This window comes from Toxorhynchites rutilus, chromosome 2 (genome assembly GCF_029784135.1).
Source record: "Toxorhynchites rutilus septentrionalis strain SRP chromosome 2, ASM2978413v1, whole genome shotgun sequence".
Taxonomy (NCBI): Eukaryota; Metazoa; Arthropoda; class Insecta; order Diptera; family Culicidae; genus Toxorhynchites; species Toxorhynchites rutilus.
In genome coordinates, this window is record NC_073745.1 from 213,645,681 (window position 1) to 213,660,262 (window position 14,582).

Below are 14,582 nucleotides of genomic sequence, written 5' to 3' on the forward strand. Positions count from 1 at the left end.
ATTTTACTCACAACGCACTATCGAACCTTCGAAGTGATTTTACTTTCGCTCTTCGTATCGACCAAAATCGCTGTGTGTGACATCAGTATTAACCCATTTTGCGCCAAGCGTTAGAAAAATCCAACAGCAACATTTATAATTGTTCATGTCTTTGAAAAGTAACCATATGGTCATGTTTTGGCATCAAATGATAGCTACAACTTACCATCGATTTCATTCAATTTTGTATAACATAATTGGGCAATAAATTTGATTTATAGCAAGTATGTCTGGAAGGTGTTTTTGTGTTTAGGTGAAGGAAATACAAAAATATGTGAACTTTTCTAAACGGTATTTCAATAGTGACGCTACAAAAGAAGACCGATAGGGACAGCAAATGACGACATATTTTTCCGCTCTTTGACATTTCTCTTCAGTAAGGTTTGCTATTTCATAATGGAAAGATATACGATCCAACAATGAGTCGAGATTATTAAAATTTACCACCAAAATTCGGGATCGATGGCCTCAACTTTAAGAGCGCTACGTCCAATTCATGGTTGTCATAATCGTCCTGCCAAATCAACAATTGAACGTCTAGTGAACAAAATTTAATCCACATGCACGGTACAAAATGTTCCCGTGCTAGTGAGATAAAGAAGTGCCCGTAGTGTCGAGAAAATTGCTGCCGCTAGCGCATCAATTGAGGAAAACCCATAACAGTCTCTCACATGTCGTTCTCAAGCGTTGGGCATCTCTGTGACGTCGTTGTGTCGAATTTTGCGAAAAGATATTGGCCAACATCCAGATCAAATTGACGCAAGAACTGAAGCCGCTTGACCACCAGAAGCGTCGTATGTTCGTGAATTGGGCTGAGCAACAACTTCAAAATGATTTGGATTTTCATCGAAAAATCATCTTCAGCGATGAGGCTAATTTCTGGGTGAATGGCTTCGTCAATAAGCAAAATATGTGTTATTGGTCAGGCAGCAATCCACACGTACTCCATGAGTCACCATTGCATCCCGAAAAAATTACGGTTTGGTGCGGTTTATGGTCCGGCGGCATCATTGGGCCGTACTTATTTCGTGATGATCAAGACCGGCACGTTGCTGTGAATGGGAATCGCTACCGCTCAATTATAACCGAATATTTTTGGCCTGAATTAGATGATATGGACTTGGACAATATCTGGTTTCAACAGGACGGCGCCACAAGCCACACAGCGAATTTAACAATCGATTTATTGAAAACCAAGTTTGGTGAGCGTGTTATCTCACGGGGTGCGACCGCATCAGCTACTACAAATCCACGGCTCTTTTCACACTACAGAAATTTCTACTAAAGATTCATTTCAAAATTTTCGATGCATTCTAAAATATCCGACGGTATTAAACCAGCGGATCGAATCAAATAATTTCGTAGCACTTCATCAAAAATGCGGTCGCACCCTGAACAAAACCCACTAAAATTTTTAAATGATGTGAATAATTTTCGTGATTTTTTTTTAAATTTTATCATGTACACTCTGTCCAACTTATGTAAGACCAAGTGATGATCTTGCTGCTTTGTGTCATTCCCCCCTTTTCTACGCGGCGAATGACGTGAGATGGCTCAAGTCACGGGGCCTGATCACGAACGTCACTTCACGGTGAAAACGAAGTGAATTGTATACAACCTTATTACGGCTGTCACCGTGTGTCTAGAATCCAGAAGAGTTCATCCGTCGTGACAACTTTGATGAACTCGGTGTTATTATGAATACCACGATACTGTCATGTCACGGAGAAAAACAGATATATTTGTCACTTGTGTTATAGATGGTGAAAGCTAAAGGGTGTGTCACATTAAATTGCATCACGGAAAAAACGCTGTAGAAATTTAATTTTTAGGAATTATATCTTCAGCTCTCGCTTATAATCAGATAAGAGTGTATAGATTACGTTGGCCATGCTTCACTGTCAATTTTTCGTAAATATGGAAAAATGTCGTCGAACGAAAAAGAGCGTCGTGAATTAATCCTGCGCACTCATTTCGAGAATCCGGAGTTGTCACATCGGGACATCGGTAAGATGCTGGGAATCGTCCAATCCACGGTCAGCAGAGTACTAAAACGATACTTCGAGAACCTAACCATCGACCGGAAGGTGAAGAACGGCAAAAATGGATGCTTCGTCAGTGAAAAAGATCACAAGCGCGTAGTTAAGCAGTTTAGACGTGATCCGAGAAGTTCGGTCCGGGATGTCGCCAATACGCTGAATTTGTCAAGTTCATTCGTCCAGCGGACCAAGCAGCGGGAGGGACTGCGTACATACAAGGTTCAGAAGGCTCCTAACCGCGAAGAAAGGCAAAACATGGTGGGGAAGACGCGAGCCCGGAAGCTGTATACGAAGTGCTGACGAAGCCGCATTGCCTGGTAATGGACGACGAAACCTACGTCAAAGCGGACTTTCGTCAGCTGCCGGGCCTGTTGTTCTTCTCCGCAGAGGAAAAATTCAGCGTTCCGGAGGAGATTCGCAAGCAGAAACTATCCAAGTTTGCCAAAAAGTACATGGTGTGGCAAGCGATCTGCTCTTGCGAAAAGCGGAGCGCCCCCTTCGTGATGACCGGCACGGTAAACGGGCAGGTTTACCTTAAGGAGTGCCTACAGAAGCGCTTACTACCACTATTGAAGCAGCACGAGGGCCCGACCATCTTCTGGCCGAATTTCGCTTCGTACCACTATTCAAAGGACGTGTTGGAGTGGTACGAAGCCAACGGGGTTACCTTCGTGCCAAAGGAAATGAACCCGCCTAACGCGCCGGAGCTTCGCCCAATAGAGAAATATTGGGCGATTATGAAGCAGACCCTCCGGAAGAACCCAAAAGTTGTCAAATCAGATGCGGACTTCAAGAGAAAATGGATTTCTGTTAAAAAAAAACTACAACCTGACGTTGTACAGAACCTTATGGACGGGGTAAAGAGGAAGGTGCGAGCATACGGGCTTGGGCTCGAAGTATGAATAAAAAGAAAATGCCAAAAGTTGTTTAATAGTTTTTATTTTACTGTCTAAAATTTTCAAAAGGATCGGTCTACTGGGCGAATTTCTACAGCGTTTTTTCCGTGATGCAATTTGATGTGACACACCCTTTAGTCACGCGGAATGGAGTAAGTTTAATTTCGTATTTATTTAGCTTTATTGCAAACATTTTAAATATTGTCTTGTCTTGTTTAAGAAATAAAAGATAAACAAACAGCAATTTACCCGCCTGGTGTCATTTTTAGAACGAAATTCTGACGTACCCAGAGGCCGAAAATTTGTTTATGTGGATTCGGTAAATGCGCTAAGGGATTAAGGATTAGAAATGTAGTTCCCGTAGGCCCATTGAAACATGGCGAAGGTCTATTTCCGATTGTCCTCAATGAACAGAAATTTTTGTTTCTATTTTTAGGATTAGACTAAGAGAGAGTTGCAACACCATAAAATGGCAATGGAGGCCACTGGCCCAAAGACGATCATTATGATTGATTATGTATAATATTGATTTGTTGATATTTTGAATATAAAATAAAAAAAAATGAATCTATCTTTGCAAAGCATTTACAAGATACTGTTTTTAAATTCTTCTCTAGTTCTTTTTTACATAATTTTCTCGTCTAAAGAAAATCTGAATCACTTTCGCTATTGTCAAATTCCTTGAAACCCATCAGATGTTATGAGGATTATGCTTCTGACCGACGCTGCTGACCAGTTTCTGTTTAAATAATTGAATGAAACCTCATGTCCGGTATATCAAATTACACGAGAATGGAAAGGATAAGAGGATTAAACTTCAGAATCCCATATGAGAGTAGCTCAGATTATTCTGATCGTGAGGTGGAAAAAGTCGGGTTTGTTCTGATGTATAGAAAATATTATTATTCATCAAAATTGTAGAAACGATTCATAAAAATTAATTCTAAATATTTCTCACTATTCAAACGAGTAAGACATAATAGTCATGTTTTATCTCTAGCGTAAAGTTACATTCCCATATGTACAAAAACTACATTATTTCCGAGCAACCAAGTATTCCTCCTCATCTTCGAGCCAGTATTTGATTCAGCAAACTGATCATCGAGGTATAATCGCAAACTTGTCGTTCTAAAATATACGATTAATTAAATGAAATATTATATCATATTAATTTTACCTACATAACGTTCAAACGTACAAAATTATGCAACCGACACAACGTTCAAACACCCGACATTATGCAACCAACATGTCTCTCATAAACGGGAATGAACACTTTCACTTCACGGTGTTCATTTTTACACGCAATTGTCCGTGACAATGATGATAGACACAAAAAGATTAAGTGAAGTGTAAGTGACATGAAAGCGTCCGTGACAGTGATGTTCGTGATCAGGCCCACGGTGTTCCCGGAGGCGAATGGGGTGACTATAGTTTGTCACTAGGTGATATTTGAAGTCGTGTCCTCATATGTTATCGACTATGGTATCAAATAGGAGCTAAAAAGTAGGGTGGCTTCCAGAATAAAGCGAGAAACTCTGCCATCTCACCTCATTCGCCGCGCAGAATAAAGGTGATTGTAAACAAACAACAATTTATATTCTAGTGTGTTGAGTGATTTTCATATATGTACGTGCATACGCTGAACGTAAACAAATGTTTTTTTTGTTTATCAAGTGTTAAGTTTGTATAAGGCCAGCTACATTTTCCGTTGTTTTGGTTGTTTTGATCAATAAATCTGGAAAATGTCGAAGGGAAAAGCACTAACGGAGAGAGAAAAAAGACAAATCGATGCATTTCATCAAAAAAATTTTGGTATCAGAGAAATTGCTCGTCGAATTGGACGTTCCCATCAAGTAGTGCTCAATTTGACGAATACTAAAAGATACGGTAAGAAGAAGAGAGCTCCATGTAAATCAAACATCTCTGACCAGAATAAACGGGAAATAGTTAGAACAGGTTTGAATACCTCAAAATCACTTATTCAAATAAAGAAATCTTTGAATTTCAATGTTTCCAGGGAGACAATACGTCAAGTTTTGGTAAAAAGTCCATACACAAATACAGCTAAAATGGTTACAACTCCTAATATTACACAATCTCACATCGAAATACATCTGAGTTTTTCCAAAGATAACATGCACTGACAGTGGGACATGGTATGTTATGACAAAGAATGTTTTCAAAAGAATACATTTTGCTATATACTATAATGCAAAGATCTTCAATGTAAGACGGCATTTTTTTACTTTTAACTTTGCTAGGTTATCTTCAGTGACGAAAAAAAAATCAATTTGGATGGTCCTGATGGTTCCAACAGGTACTGGCGTGGTTTAAAGAAGCAGGAACTGTGTTTTTAAAATCACGAACTCGTGCATGGTTTGGGCGGAATTCTGTGCAACCGGATGACTCAGGATAGCTTCCAATCCTTTAAAATGAATAGCAAGGATTACACAAACATGTTCTTTAATGCTCTGTCCTACCCTTTTTGCGAAGATATCGTCGCAAAAAAATCGCATTCCAGCAAGACAATGCCGCTATTCATACCAGCAAGAAAACTAAGCAATGTATGAAGGACCAAAAACTTGATTTTTTTGGACTGGCCGGCACGCTCTCCAGATTTGAATCCTATTGAAAATCTTTGGGGATCCTAGTATACAGATTCTACGCTGAGGGAAAACAGTACATCACGGTTGATGAACTCAAGGTCGCAATTCCGGAGACTTGGGAAAATATCGAGAAATCCGTTCTGCAGAATTTGGCCCACACAAATTTTCCAGGTTATTAACCGAAATGCAAGATTACCAATTATTGACATGTAATTCTGCGAAATTGTAGAGGTTTTGACGTAGAACTACGTCTTTCATTAAGAGTGCCAAATCAGAAAACAGGTCACGTTTCTATGAAATAAAGTTAACGTTAATAACTATTTTTGCCGTGAACGGATTCTGGCGATTTACATACCAAAGGAATCGAAATTTCCCTAAGATTTGTTTGATATGCTATACATTACAATCCCATAGTCTGTATATGATTTAAATTGATGCAAATTGGAGGCATTCCCATTTCCTCGTCCATTTGTGTACTTTCCCGAACAGAGCTGTGCGTACTTCATAACCCATACGTAAAAACAGTGCATCTTCACTACGTTGAAACCCCATTTGTAATGATAAATATAAACAAGGAACGGATATAGCGGAAGGGAATTACTTCTTCTTCTTCTTGGATGGCACTAATGTTCCAGTGGAACTTTTGCCTTCTCAACATAGCACTACTTGCGTCATTTTCATAAATAGTACTTGGTTGAGACTTCTATGCCGAATAACACGCCTTGAATGTACTCTGGAGTGGCAAGATCTAGAATACGCGTGACCACAGTGCAAGCCGGAAGAATTTTCTTTGACGAAAAATCTCACGACCAGAACGGGAATCGAACCCGAACACCCGGCATTATAGTGTGGGACACTAACCACGGGAGCACAAGGGAATTATTTACGATAGGGTATTAGTAATGAATCTCTACTGAGGCAAATATTCAGCCTTTTTCTAAGCAGTTAATATTGTTTGTTTTCTGTCGTCATAAATGCTTCGTTGGTGTCTTTGACATTGCATCAATGCATTGAACTGACGCAATGGTGAAGTTGGAGTTAAGGTTGGGCACCAAAAAATTATTTGGGGAATACCAAGTTATTCAATAAGTTATAATAAGTCATTTTTTTTTTGGTTTCGCGTGCAGATAGAGTTTATTTCGCTTATTTAGTCACCAAGAAAGTAAATGTCGTTCTGGAATTTTGTATGTGCTTTGGTTTCGCTTGCCAGTAGCAAAACATTCTTCACTAAGGATGACAGCTGCGCTTATCTCGTGCATGTATTGTTCTGCGAGCCTAAGAATGAATCATCAAACAATTATAGTCAAATGATTCTACAATAAAAAATATTCAGGGCGACCAAACTGATAGAACGATTATTTCAAAATTTTCGTAGCATTATAAAATAATATCCGCAGTTATAAACAAGCGACTTGAAATTAATTGTTTGTTTGAGAAACCCCATAAACGCCACTTTTATCAAAATTGACTTTTTGGCAGGTTTTGAGTTCTTGAGGGTATCTACATCGACTATCAAAATTTGAGGAAAAGTTGAGAAACCCCATAAGTCCATGTTTAATTATCACCATGGGCAACGCTGCCCTGAAGAAGCATGCATAACTCAACATGATCGGAATATCTTCTGATTTGGATTGTGACTCAGACATGACTGCGTGGTGTTCGGCGGACAACAAAGTACAAAGGGCTAAAGTTAATGGAAGCGTATGCAAAAATAGTTAAGGGAAAGGATTTTCCAGCTGTGACATTACTCAAATGATTTGAGAAGCAAATCATCTCTCGGAAACCCCAAGCTGAGAACTGTAATTGACCTTGTAATACAACACATTTCATCGTCTCTCGTAAAAGTATCCCAGTACACAATCGCCGAGAAAATCGAGGACATCAGGAAATTGAAAGTCTATATTCCGGATAAAGATTATACAACATAGAAGCCCAGGATGAACCTGGCCAATAATACAATTCAGGTAACAAGATTCGAGTTACAAATAATCCAATGAAACCATTCAAAAGTTTGCCTGCCATTAAAATTTATTTCATTTGAGAATATACAATATTCACATGCACACACCCTCCCCTCCTCCCCATTCTCCACCCTTCTTAATGCAGAGCATAACTTACAAGCAGCCCCATTCCTACTTGGTACGAACATTATGGACATTAAAAGTATATAAAATTGAATTAAATCATTTCAAAACCGCCAAATACAATTGATTTCTCGTTTGTTTGAGAAACCCCCTAAGTCCACCAACTTTGAAGAGTTATATTTTGAGCTTAAGCATTTATATTGATGAAGTAGTGGTCTCAAATAATATGTTTTTGGTGTAATAAACAAACCTCATACCAAAAAAATGGAGGACCTGGTAAAAATTTTGAGAAAAACATTTTTTTGTCGTTTTCTCGCAAATGCGTTAAATGGATTTATGGGATTTCTCAAACAAACGATTCAATTAAACTACAGCGTAGTTCTACATCAATAATGTGGTCGTGCCTTGAACACAACCTCCTAAAATTTTTTTCTGATCTCCTCTATTCTCCAGATTTGGCTTCCTCGGACTACAACTTGTTCCCACAGAAATGACAGGTGTGGAAAAAGAGTGGATTCAAGCAAAAGGGATGGGATAGATGAACTCAAAAGGAGTCTATTTCGAAAAATACAAAAAAAGGTTTACCCAAACAATCAAATACTTTTAATTTTTGCGCGGACTTTTCAAACGACCCTCGTATGTGACCAAGTTGTTTTCTACAATTTGTCCGTAGCATCGACGTAAAATTCATGCATATTTATCAATAGATTCAATTCCTTAGATGACTTGAAAATTTAAATTATTTTAACACAACAACGAGAAAAACTTTTACGACCGTTTATTAGAATCTCGATTATCCGCGAGCGCAAACTCCATAGTAATTGTATAGGCTCTTTTGTTTTGGTCATGGCTTTCACATTACCTGGCCACTGCACTATAGTCCAGGGAACGTATTTAGCAGGAGATTTGCATTTAGAACTCGACAGTTATTCGCTAGACAAAAACTGTCTTCGACAAATTTGTCACATAAGATGCAGCGCTCATTTTTATGTTGTCAAAAATTGGGTGACCAATATTTTAGGTAGAATCAAGAATCTATTTATTTTATCTTTATAGACAGAGGTAAACATTGTTCAACAATGTTGTACCCCCAGTTATTTGAAGCAATTTTGTAGAACAAAGATTTGACGTAGGACTACGTTTGAGATATGGAGAGTGAAATGAAACTCGAGGCACTGAACAAGAAGGAAAAAATTAAAGATTTTGAACGTTTATAGCTCGAGCATTTTTTAATAGATCGCAAAGATGTTTGCATCAATTGATGGGAAATATTTTACGCATATATCAGAATGATTAACATTTTATTATTGTTGAGATAAACAATTGAATAATTATGAAATGTCAAGCATATTTCAAATGCACTATGTGCCATGTTTTGATTGACCCAATTTTTGCTCATCAAATGGCTCCGAAAGGTGCAACCAGAATGACAGCGGAAGATAATTCGTATACAAGCAAGAAATTGGGTCTGTTCACGAGTGTCACTTCATGGGGAAAACGAAATGAATTGTATGCAATTTGATCAGGCCCATTGTATTGTAAGAATGCATACTTCTTCGTACTGATCAAGAAGCCAATCAAACTATTGGGCAGGAACTTAAAGGCCACTGTTTCACGAATATCAACAGCAACAACCAACGAGATTTCACTTTGTTGTCATCAAATTGCCAACTGCAACCCACCGCTTTCGTGTAATCGAACCAGCTAAAGTGATATCCGTAAAAAATCCGCGTTGAATGGAAAATCCACGTAAAAAACCGCGTGAAAAAACCTGGGTGCACTTGGGGATGTTTTTTCAACTAGCAATAATCGCACCTCGGTAAAACCTCATTGGTTACGATATCGCCACTGCGCAAAGCTTCACTTGGGGATGGTCTGTGTTAATTCAGACGTATTTTTGAGCTTAGTGGTGGTTGGGGTCTTTCAGATCGAACACTCAGTTTTCACGAATTCGTGCATGATTTTCTAATTGAAAGTAATGTAAAAGTAGAACACATTGCAAGCTGGATGGAAGGAAGAAATTTTCCAGCAGCGAAAGCTGTTTTCATTGTTAGTTACCACCAACACAATCGTCTTCGGACTTTTTTGTTGCCAAGCTGCGAACGATGCCGAATACTATAATTTGTATAATTTTCGTGCTGAATTAACTTTTTTATGCTTGCACCTGCTTTGTTTTAGTTTTTTTTAAAAATATTTGTTGAAAGAATGGGTAGCTGACGGACATCGACGCTGAATTGATGGCGTATTTCATTTTCTATTCTGTTAGAATATATAAAATTATATCCTAAACTATTGAATGATTCAAAAATTTTACGCATTGTACATTCGAAAATACCACGTTGAATTGGTTCACTGTCACGAGTTATTTGTGCCCCGGATGTAGCTCTCGAAGCAAGAAGACCTAACAAAGCGGAGAGGCCCAAATCAGTTGCTGCTCTTCTACCGGGTAGAATATTTGCTTTTGAATGTATCAGATGATTTTAAAAACTTTGAACGCCGACCGAGCCAGGGGATCGACGCTGAACTTTTCATCTAGCTCACATCAATCTGCGGATTTATAGTGGATTTTCGTAAAAATCATTTTCTAGCTTTGTTGCTGTCGTTCCCAGTGCTGACATTCTTCAAATGAAAAATCCACTGTCGATTCGATGAGATCGGTGCAAAAAAGACGGAAAAATCATTGTCAGTTCCCGTGGAAGCAATCTGGCGTAGTGGTAACATCAATGCTTCTCACGCAGAGATCACGAGTTCAATTCTCACTCCCGACATTCTTTCAAAAATAGAAGTAAAAGTGACGAACCAGCCAAAATGTGTTGAAAGTCACTATAATAAAGAAAAAAATTAAAAATGTCAGTCCCCAGGAACCGACGCGGGGCTGAACGTGTTAAAGAAGTATTAGCCAATGATTCCATCGGACCACAAACCACAACAAACAGCACATTTTTCGCGAGGCATTGGCAGCTTTTGTCATGTTTGTTTCTGCTAATTGGATCAAATACAGCAGTTTTGCTTGTTAAATCATCCGACCAGCCAAAAATGTGCTTCATCGCCAAAAACAATTTTTTGATGAACAAAAAAAAATGTTAACTGAGAATTGATTTTGATGACAATTGTATGTATTATTTTTTTTTTCAAACTGTATATAATCGAGTCCAAAATTGTATGTAAACGAATCACATATAGGCACTGATCACGAACGTCACTTCATGGTGATAACGGAATGAATTGTATGCAATTTGTATGCATTTAATTTCGTTTTCACCGTGAAGTGACGTTCGTGATTAGGGCCATAATCGAATCCGAACTGTATAAACACCGCTCTGTGCAATACAATCGTTGAAAGTCGCATATTACGATACATTATACGTACACATTAATTTAAAAAATAAAATAATTAAATTGTTATTTTTAATATTTAATTAAACAAAACACGAAAAAATGTGTCTTTCACTCTACAGAATGTTATCAATATGCCGAATGAATTGCCCAAAGTACCCCTAATCTCATTCGAAAGAATTTTTTTAATCAAGAATCCAACGCGTTAAATTATGAAATAACGTGGGAATATTCTCTTTTCGCACTGACATTTGCGAAAAAAAAACAAAATGGACGATAACTTCGTCAAATGTGTTCCATTTTTTCACCAAAAATCGCACAAAAAAGGTTTGCCTGTATGTCACGCAGAATGATTATTATCCTAAGTAGGGTCCTGTGCATGACATTGAAAGCATTCAATGTTGCCCAGTTCGGCAACCCTGACTCGAAAGATGCACAAAGCCGCAAAAAAATTCACATGAATTGATCTAGTAAACTACGTTCACTGAAATGTACGAAATTCAGAATTACATTTATGATGCTTGTGTTGCCTTCGATCTCTCATAGTATTTCATTTTTTCAGAAACAATCTTTTTGGTATTTATCACATACACGTCATTCCAAATCTTCGATCTCAAAACAAAGTTGTGCATAATTTCACACATTTTAGAGAGAACACTCGGTTTTTATCATCACACTATTGCACTGTCTTTGCTTTTCCAGTGTTTTATTACCGTCTTTTCGCTAGGATTTTACATTGGCAATGTTTCGCTATATTCGCAATAGCGCCATGATTCGTGCACAATGACGCAGATTTTGACGTCTGTTTACTATCGCCATTATATCCTTTCATTGGACTTACCTTGCAAAGCTGCTGGCCTGGAGATAATTCCTCGAACGGATGGCGAGAAAAACACTTCGAACAAGCAAATAACATAACCGACGAGCTCATTTTGCCGAGTTTATGGATAAACGAACGTACGCTTCTCCAGGTTTACTTCAAACGGATCGGAAGGAAAACGCGTACACACACTTTTTTGTCTTGTTCTCAAAATTTGCTCCGAGACTGCTGCCAGCGTTCGACTGTTCAGTTTTTGACTGTTTGTCTGTTGCTATTTCTGACGCGTCAACCAGCTTTTGCAAAAAAAAAAAAGATTGGCATCGTTCGTTTTGGACGGACGCAGCCAGTGCGCACAAATGGATATGGTATGTTTCAGTTTTCAACTAGTAATAATCGCACCTCGGATGTACCTCATTGGTTACGATATCGATACTGCGCAAAGCTATTATGTTATGTTTCATTAGGAAGTGTACAATTATTTGAAGGCAGTAGAAATTTTTGAAAAATCAGTTCTTTTTCTTTATATTCCTGAAGTTAAGGCACTCAAGAATATAGCCTAAAAAGGAATTTTCAAAACTATCATTATTCAACGAATTATAGCCATTTTGGTGATGCGGTGCCTATCTAGTACGGCCATAAAATTAACTTAAACCGCTTTTTTTTACGAAACGTCTTTCCATTAAACCGATTTATGTTGAATTCATATGAATACAATCTGATTGCATTTCTCTATTGCAATGAGCCAATAAAAATCATAATTTTATAATTTCACTATTTTTAAGAAATCAGGAAATACGTTTTAAACAGCATTTTTCCTGATTTCTTAAAAATAGTGAAATTATGAAATTCAGAAAACAGGTCACGTTTTTATGAAATAAAGTTGCTGTTGTTTCCATGCGGTGCCAAAGATATATTGATGTAGTTATGAGATGTGGAATAATGGTGCTGCTTCAACATGTATATAATTGACTGTATCCGAATCTATGTCAATAGCGAAAAAGGCCACCGGAATAGCGTTCGAGGTAAATTTTCAATACATGATATAAATTGCGACATATGATCAGCTAGTGTATTGTTCTTCTTTTTTTTGTTCAAATGCACGCCATTTTGAAAAAAAAGAACAACATGTTTTTGACTTATCCCAGGTTCATGCGATAGCGGCATCTTTACTGATTCAGAATCAGTTCGAGATTTTTATTTCAGATAAGCAGAAAGGCTGGAATCGTGTACGCCATGGCAAAACTTTATTTTGAACCCCGCTCACTTCATCAGTAATTATTCTAGTTATGAATATTTTTTTCCGTTAAGTTTTTTGTTTATTGTTAGAAGATAGATAAACAAATAATGATATAATGGATGGAAAATCTTTATTATTTAAAAGCTAGAAAATTTTAATGGACTCGACCGCTTTGATCATATCGTTGGCATAATACTCCACTGATAGATGTAATCATGCTAACCCGTTCGTTATTCTTGGTCAGGTTTATCTTACTCGATGAGCAGAAAGCATGGACCGAAAAAAAAGTTTTTACTTGACCTTACAAAAAATAGTAAAAAACATAACTCAACTTTTAAATAATCCGCTTTATTCTTCGCGGCGATGGCTCAAATCACGGTGTTCCCGCAGACGAATGGCGTGACTATAGTTTGTCACTTAGGTGAGATTTGAAGTCGTGTCCTCATATGTTATCGACTCAGGTATCGAATAGGAGCTGAAAAGTAAGGGGCTGTCCACATACCACGTGGACAGAAAAAGCATGATTTTGGACACCCCCTCACCTTCCGTGGACAAACGTGGACATTCCTTATACCCCTTCCACGTGTTGTCCACGTGGACATTTCTCCAGTTTTTGGAAAAAAAAGTTCTATTTATTTCGCATAAATTTCATTCCAAGTTTGTTTCTATTTTCTATGCCATGTTTTATTGATAAAAAATAAAACATAGCATAGAAAATAACATTATAAGAAACGATTATTTTTAATTTTTATTCAACATTGTCTGGGAAGTTCTTCATTTTCTTACAAATTCCATTTACGTTATCTCCATATTCATATACAAACATCACTTGTGAAAATATTCTCGACTATTTTCATTAAAGCTGGCTGGCTGTTTGAATTGTAAAAAAATCATACAATGAAATCAAGCACTTTGTTTGAAAACAGTTGTTGGCATTTATCGAAGAACAGCGAATCTCGAAGCAATACAATAAACAATAAAAAAACGATGTTGAAATCATCGCGCTGTTCAAATTGTGAAAATATTGTAATGTGTTGCTAGTTTTTGATCGTTCCACATACCCGAATTGTCGCTCAAACACATATACGTTAGACAGTCCAATTTGTAATGCTGTTCATTTAACTCGCGTTGTCCGCTTAAACTTTGTGCTCCGTCTTTGGGAAGGGATAATGACAATAGACTAGTGGATTGAATACACTTTGGAAATAAAAATTATTAACTAAAGCTTACTTTTTATAACACCAAGTCAAAATTTTAATTCATTTTTGTTAAACTTAAAATTGGTTTAGAGCCTGCTAATCTAATAGAGAGATTTTTTTCTCTAAACCCGTGCTCGCGACTAGATGTGAACATTCTTTGTTTCCTCGTCAAAAAACTGGGCAAGGCACTTTTTATGTTATACAAGGAGCTGAAGTTCTCACAGGAACCCTAGCAATTGATAATCTTAATATGCAATATCTGGTATGTATGGCCGGTGGAGTCTTAGATGCGTCCAAAAAGCGTTCTGGATCGTTGGTTTTGA

The 14,582-nt window shown here is 37.6% G+C and overlaps 1 protein-coding gene and 2 pseudogenes across 2 annotated transcripts in view; all 3 read right to left on the minus strand.

The window, feature by feature from the left end:
- Positions 1-12,080, minus strand: part of LOC129769291 (clumping factor A) — a 42,997-nt gene extending 30,917 nt beyond the window's left edge. For both annotated transcript variants that reach the window (XR_008741857.1, XM_055771427.1), the window contains exon 1: positions 11,845-12,080. Coding sequence is in view for 1 of the 2 variants with exons in the window: in XM_055771427.1 (XP_055627402.1) it covers positions 11,845-11,934 (90 nt within the window). In the remaining variant the exon portion in view is untranslated. The remainder of the gene's footprint in view (positions 1-11,844) is intronic.
- Positions 9,402-9,527, minus strand: LOC129772047 (U4 spliceosomal RNA; annotated as a pseudogene).
- Positions 12,081-12,117: 37 nt separating the features above from the next.
- On the minus strand, positions 12,118-12,267 carry LOC129772112 (U4 spliceosomal RNA; annotated as a pseudogene).
- Positions 12,268-14,582: the final 2,315 nt, after the last annotated feature.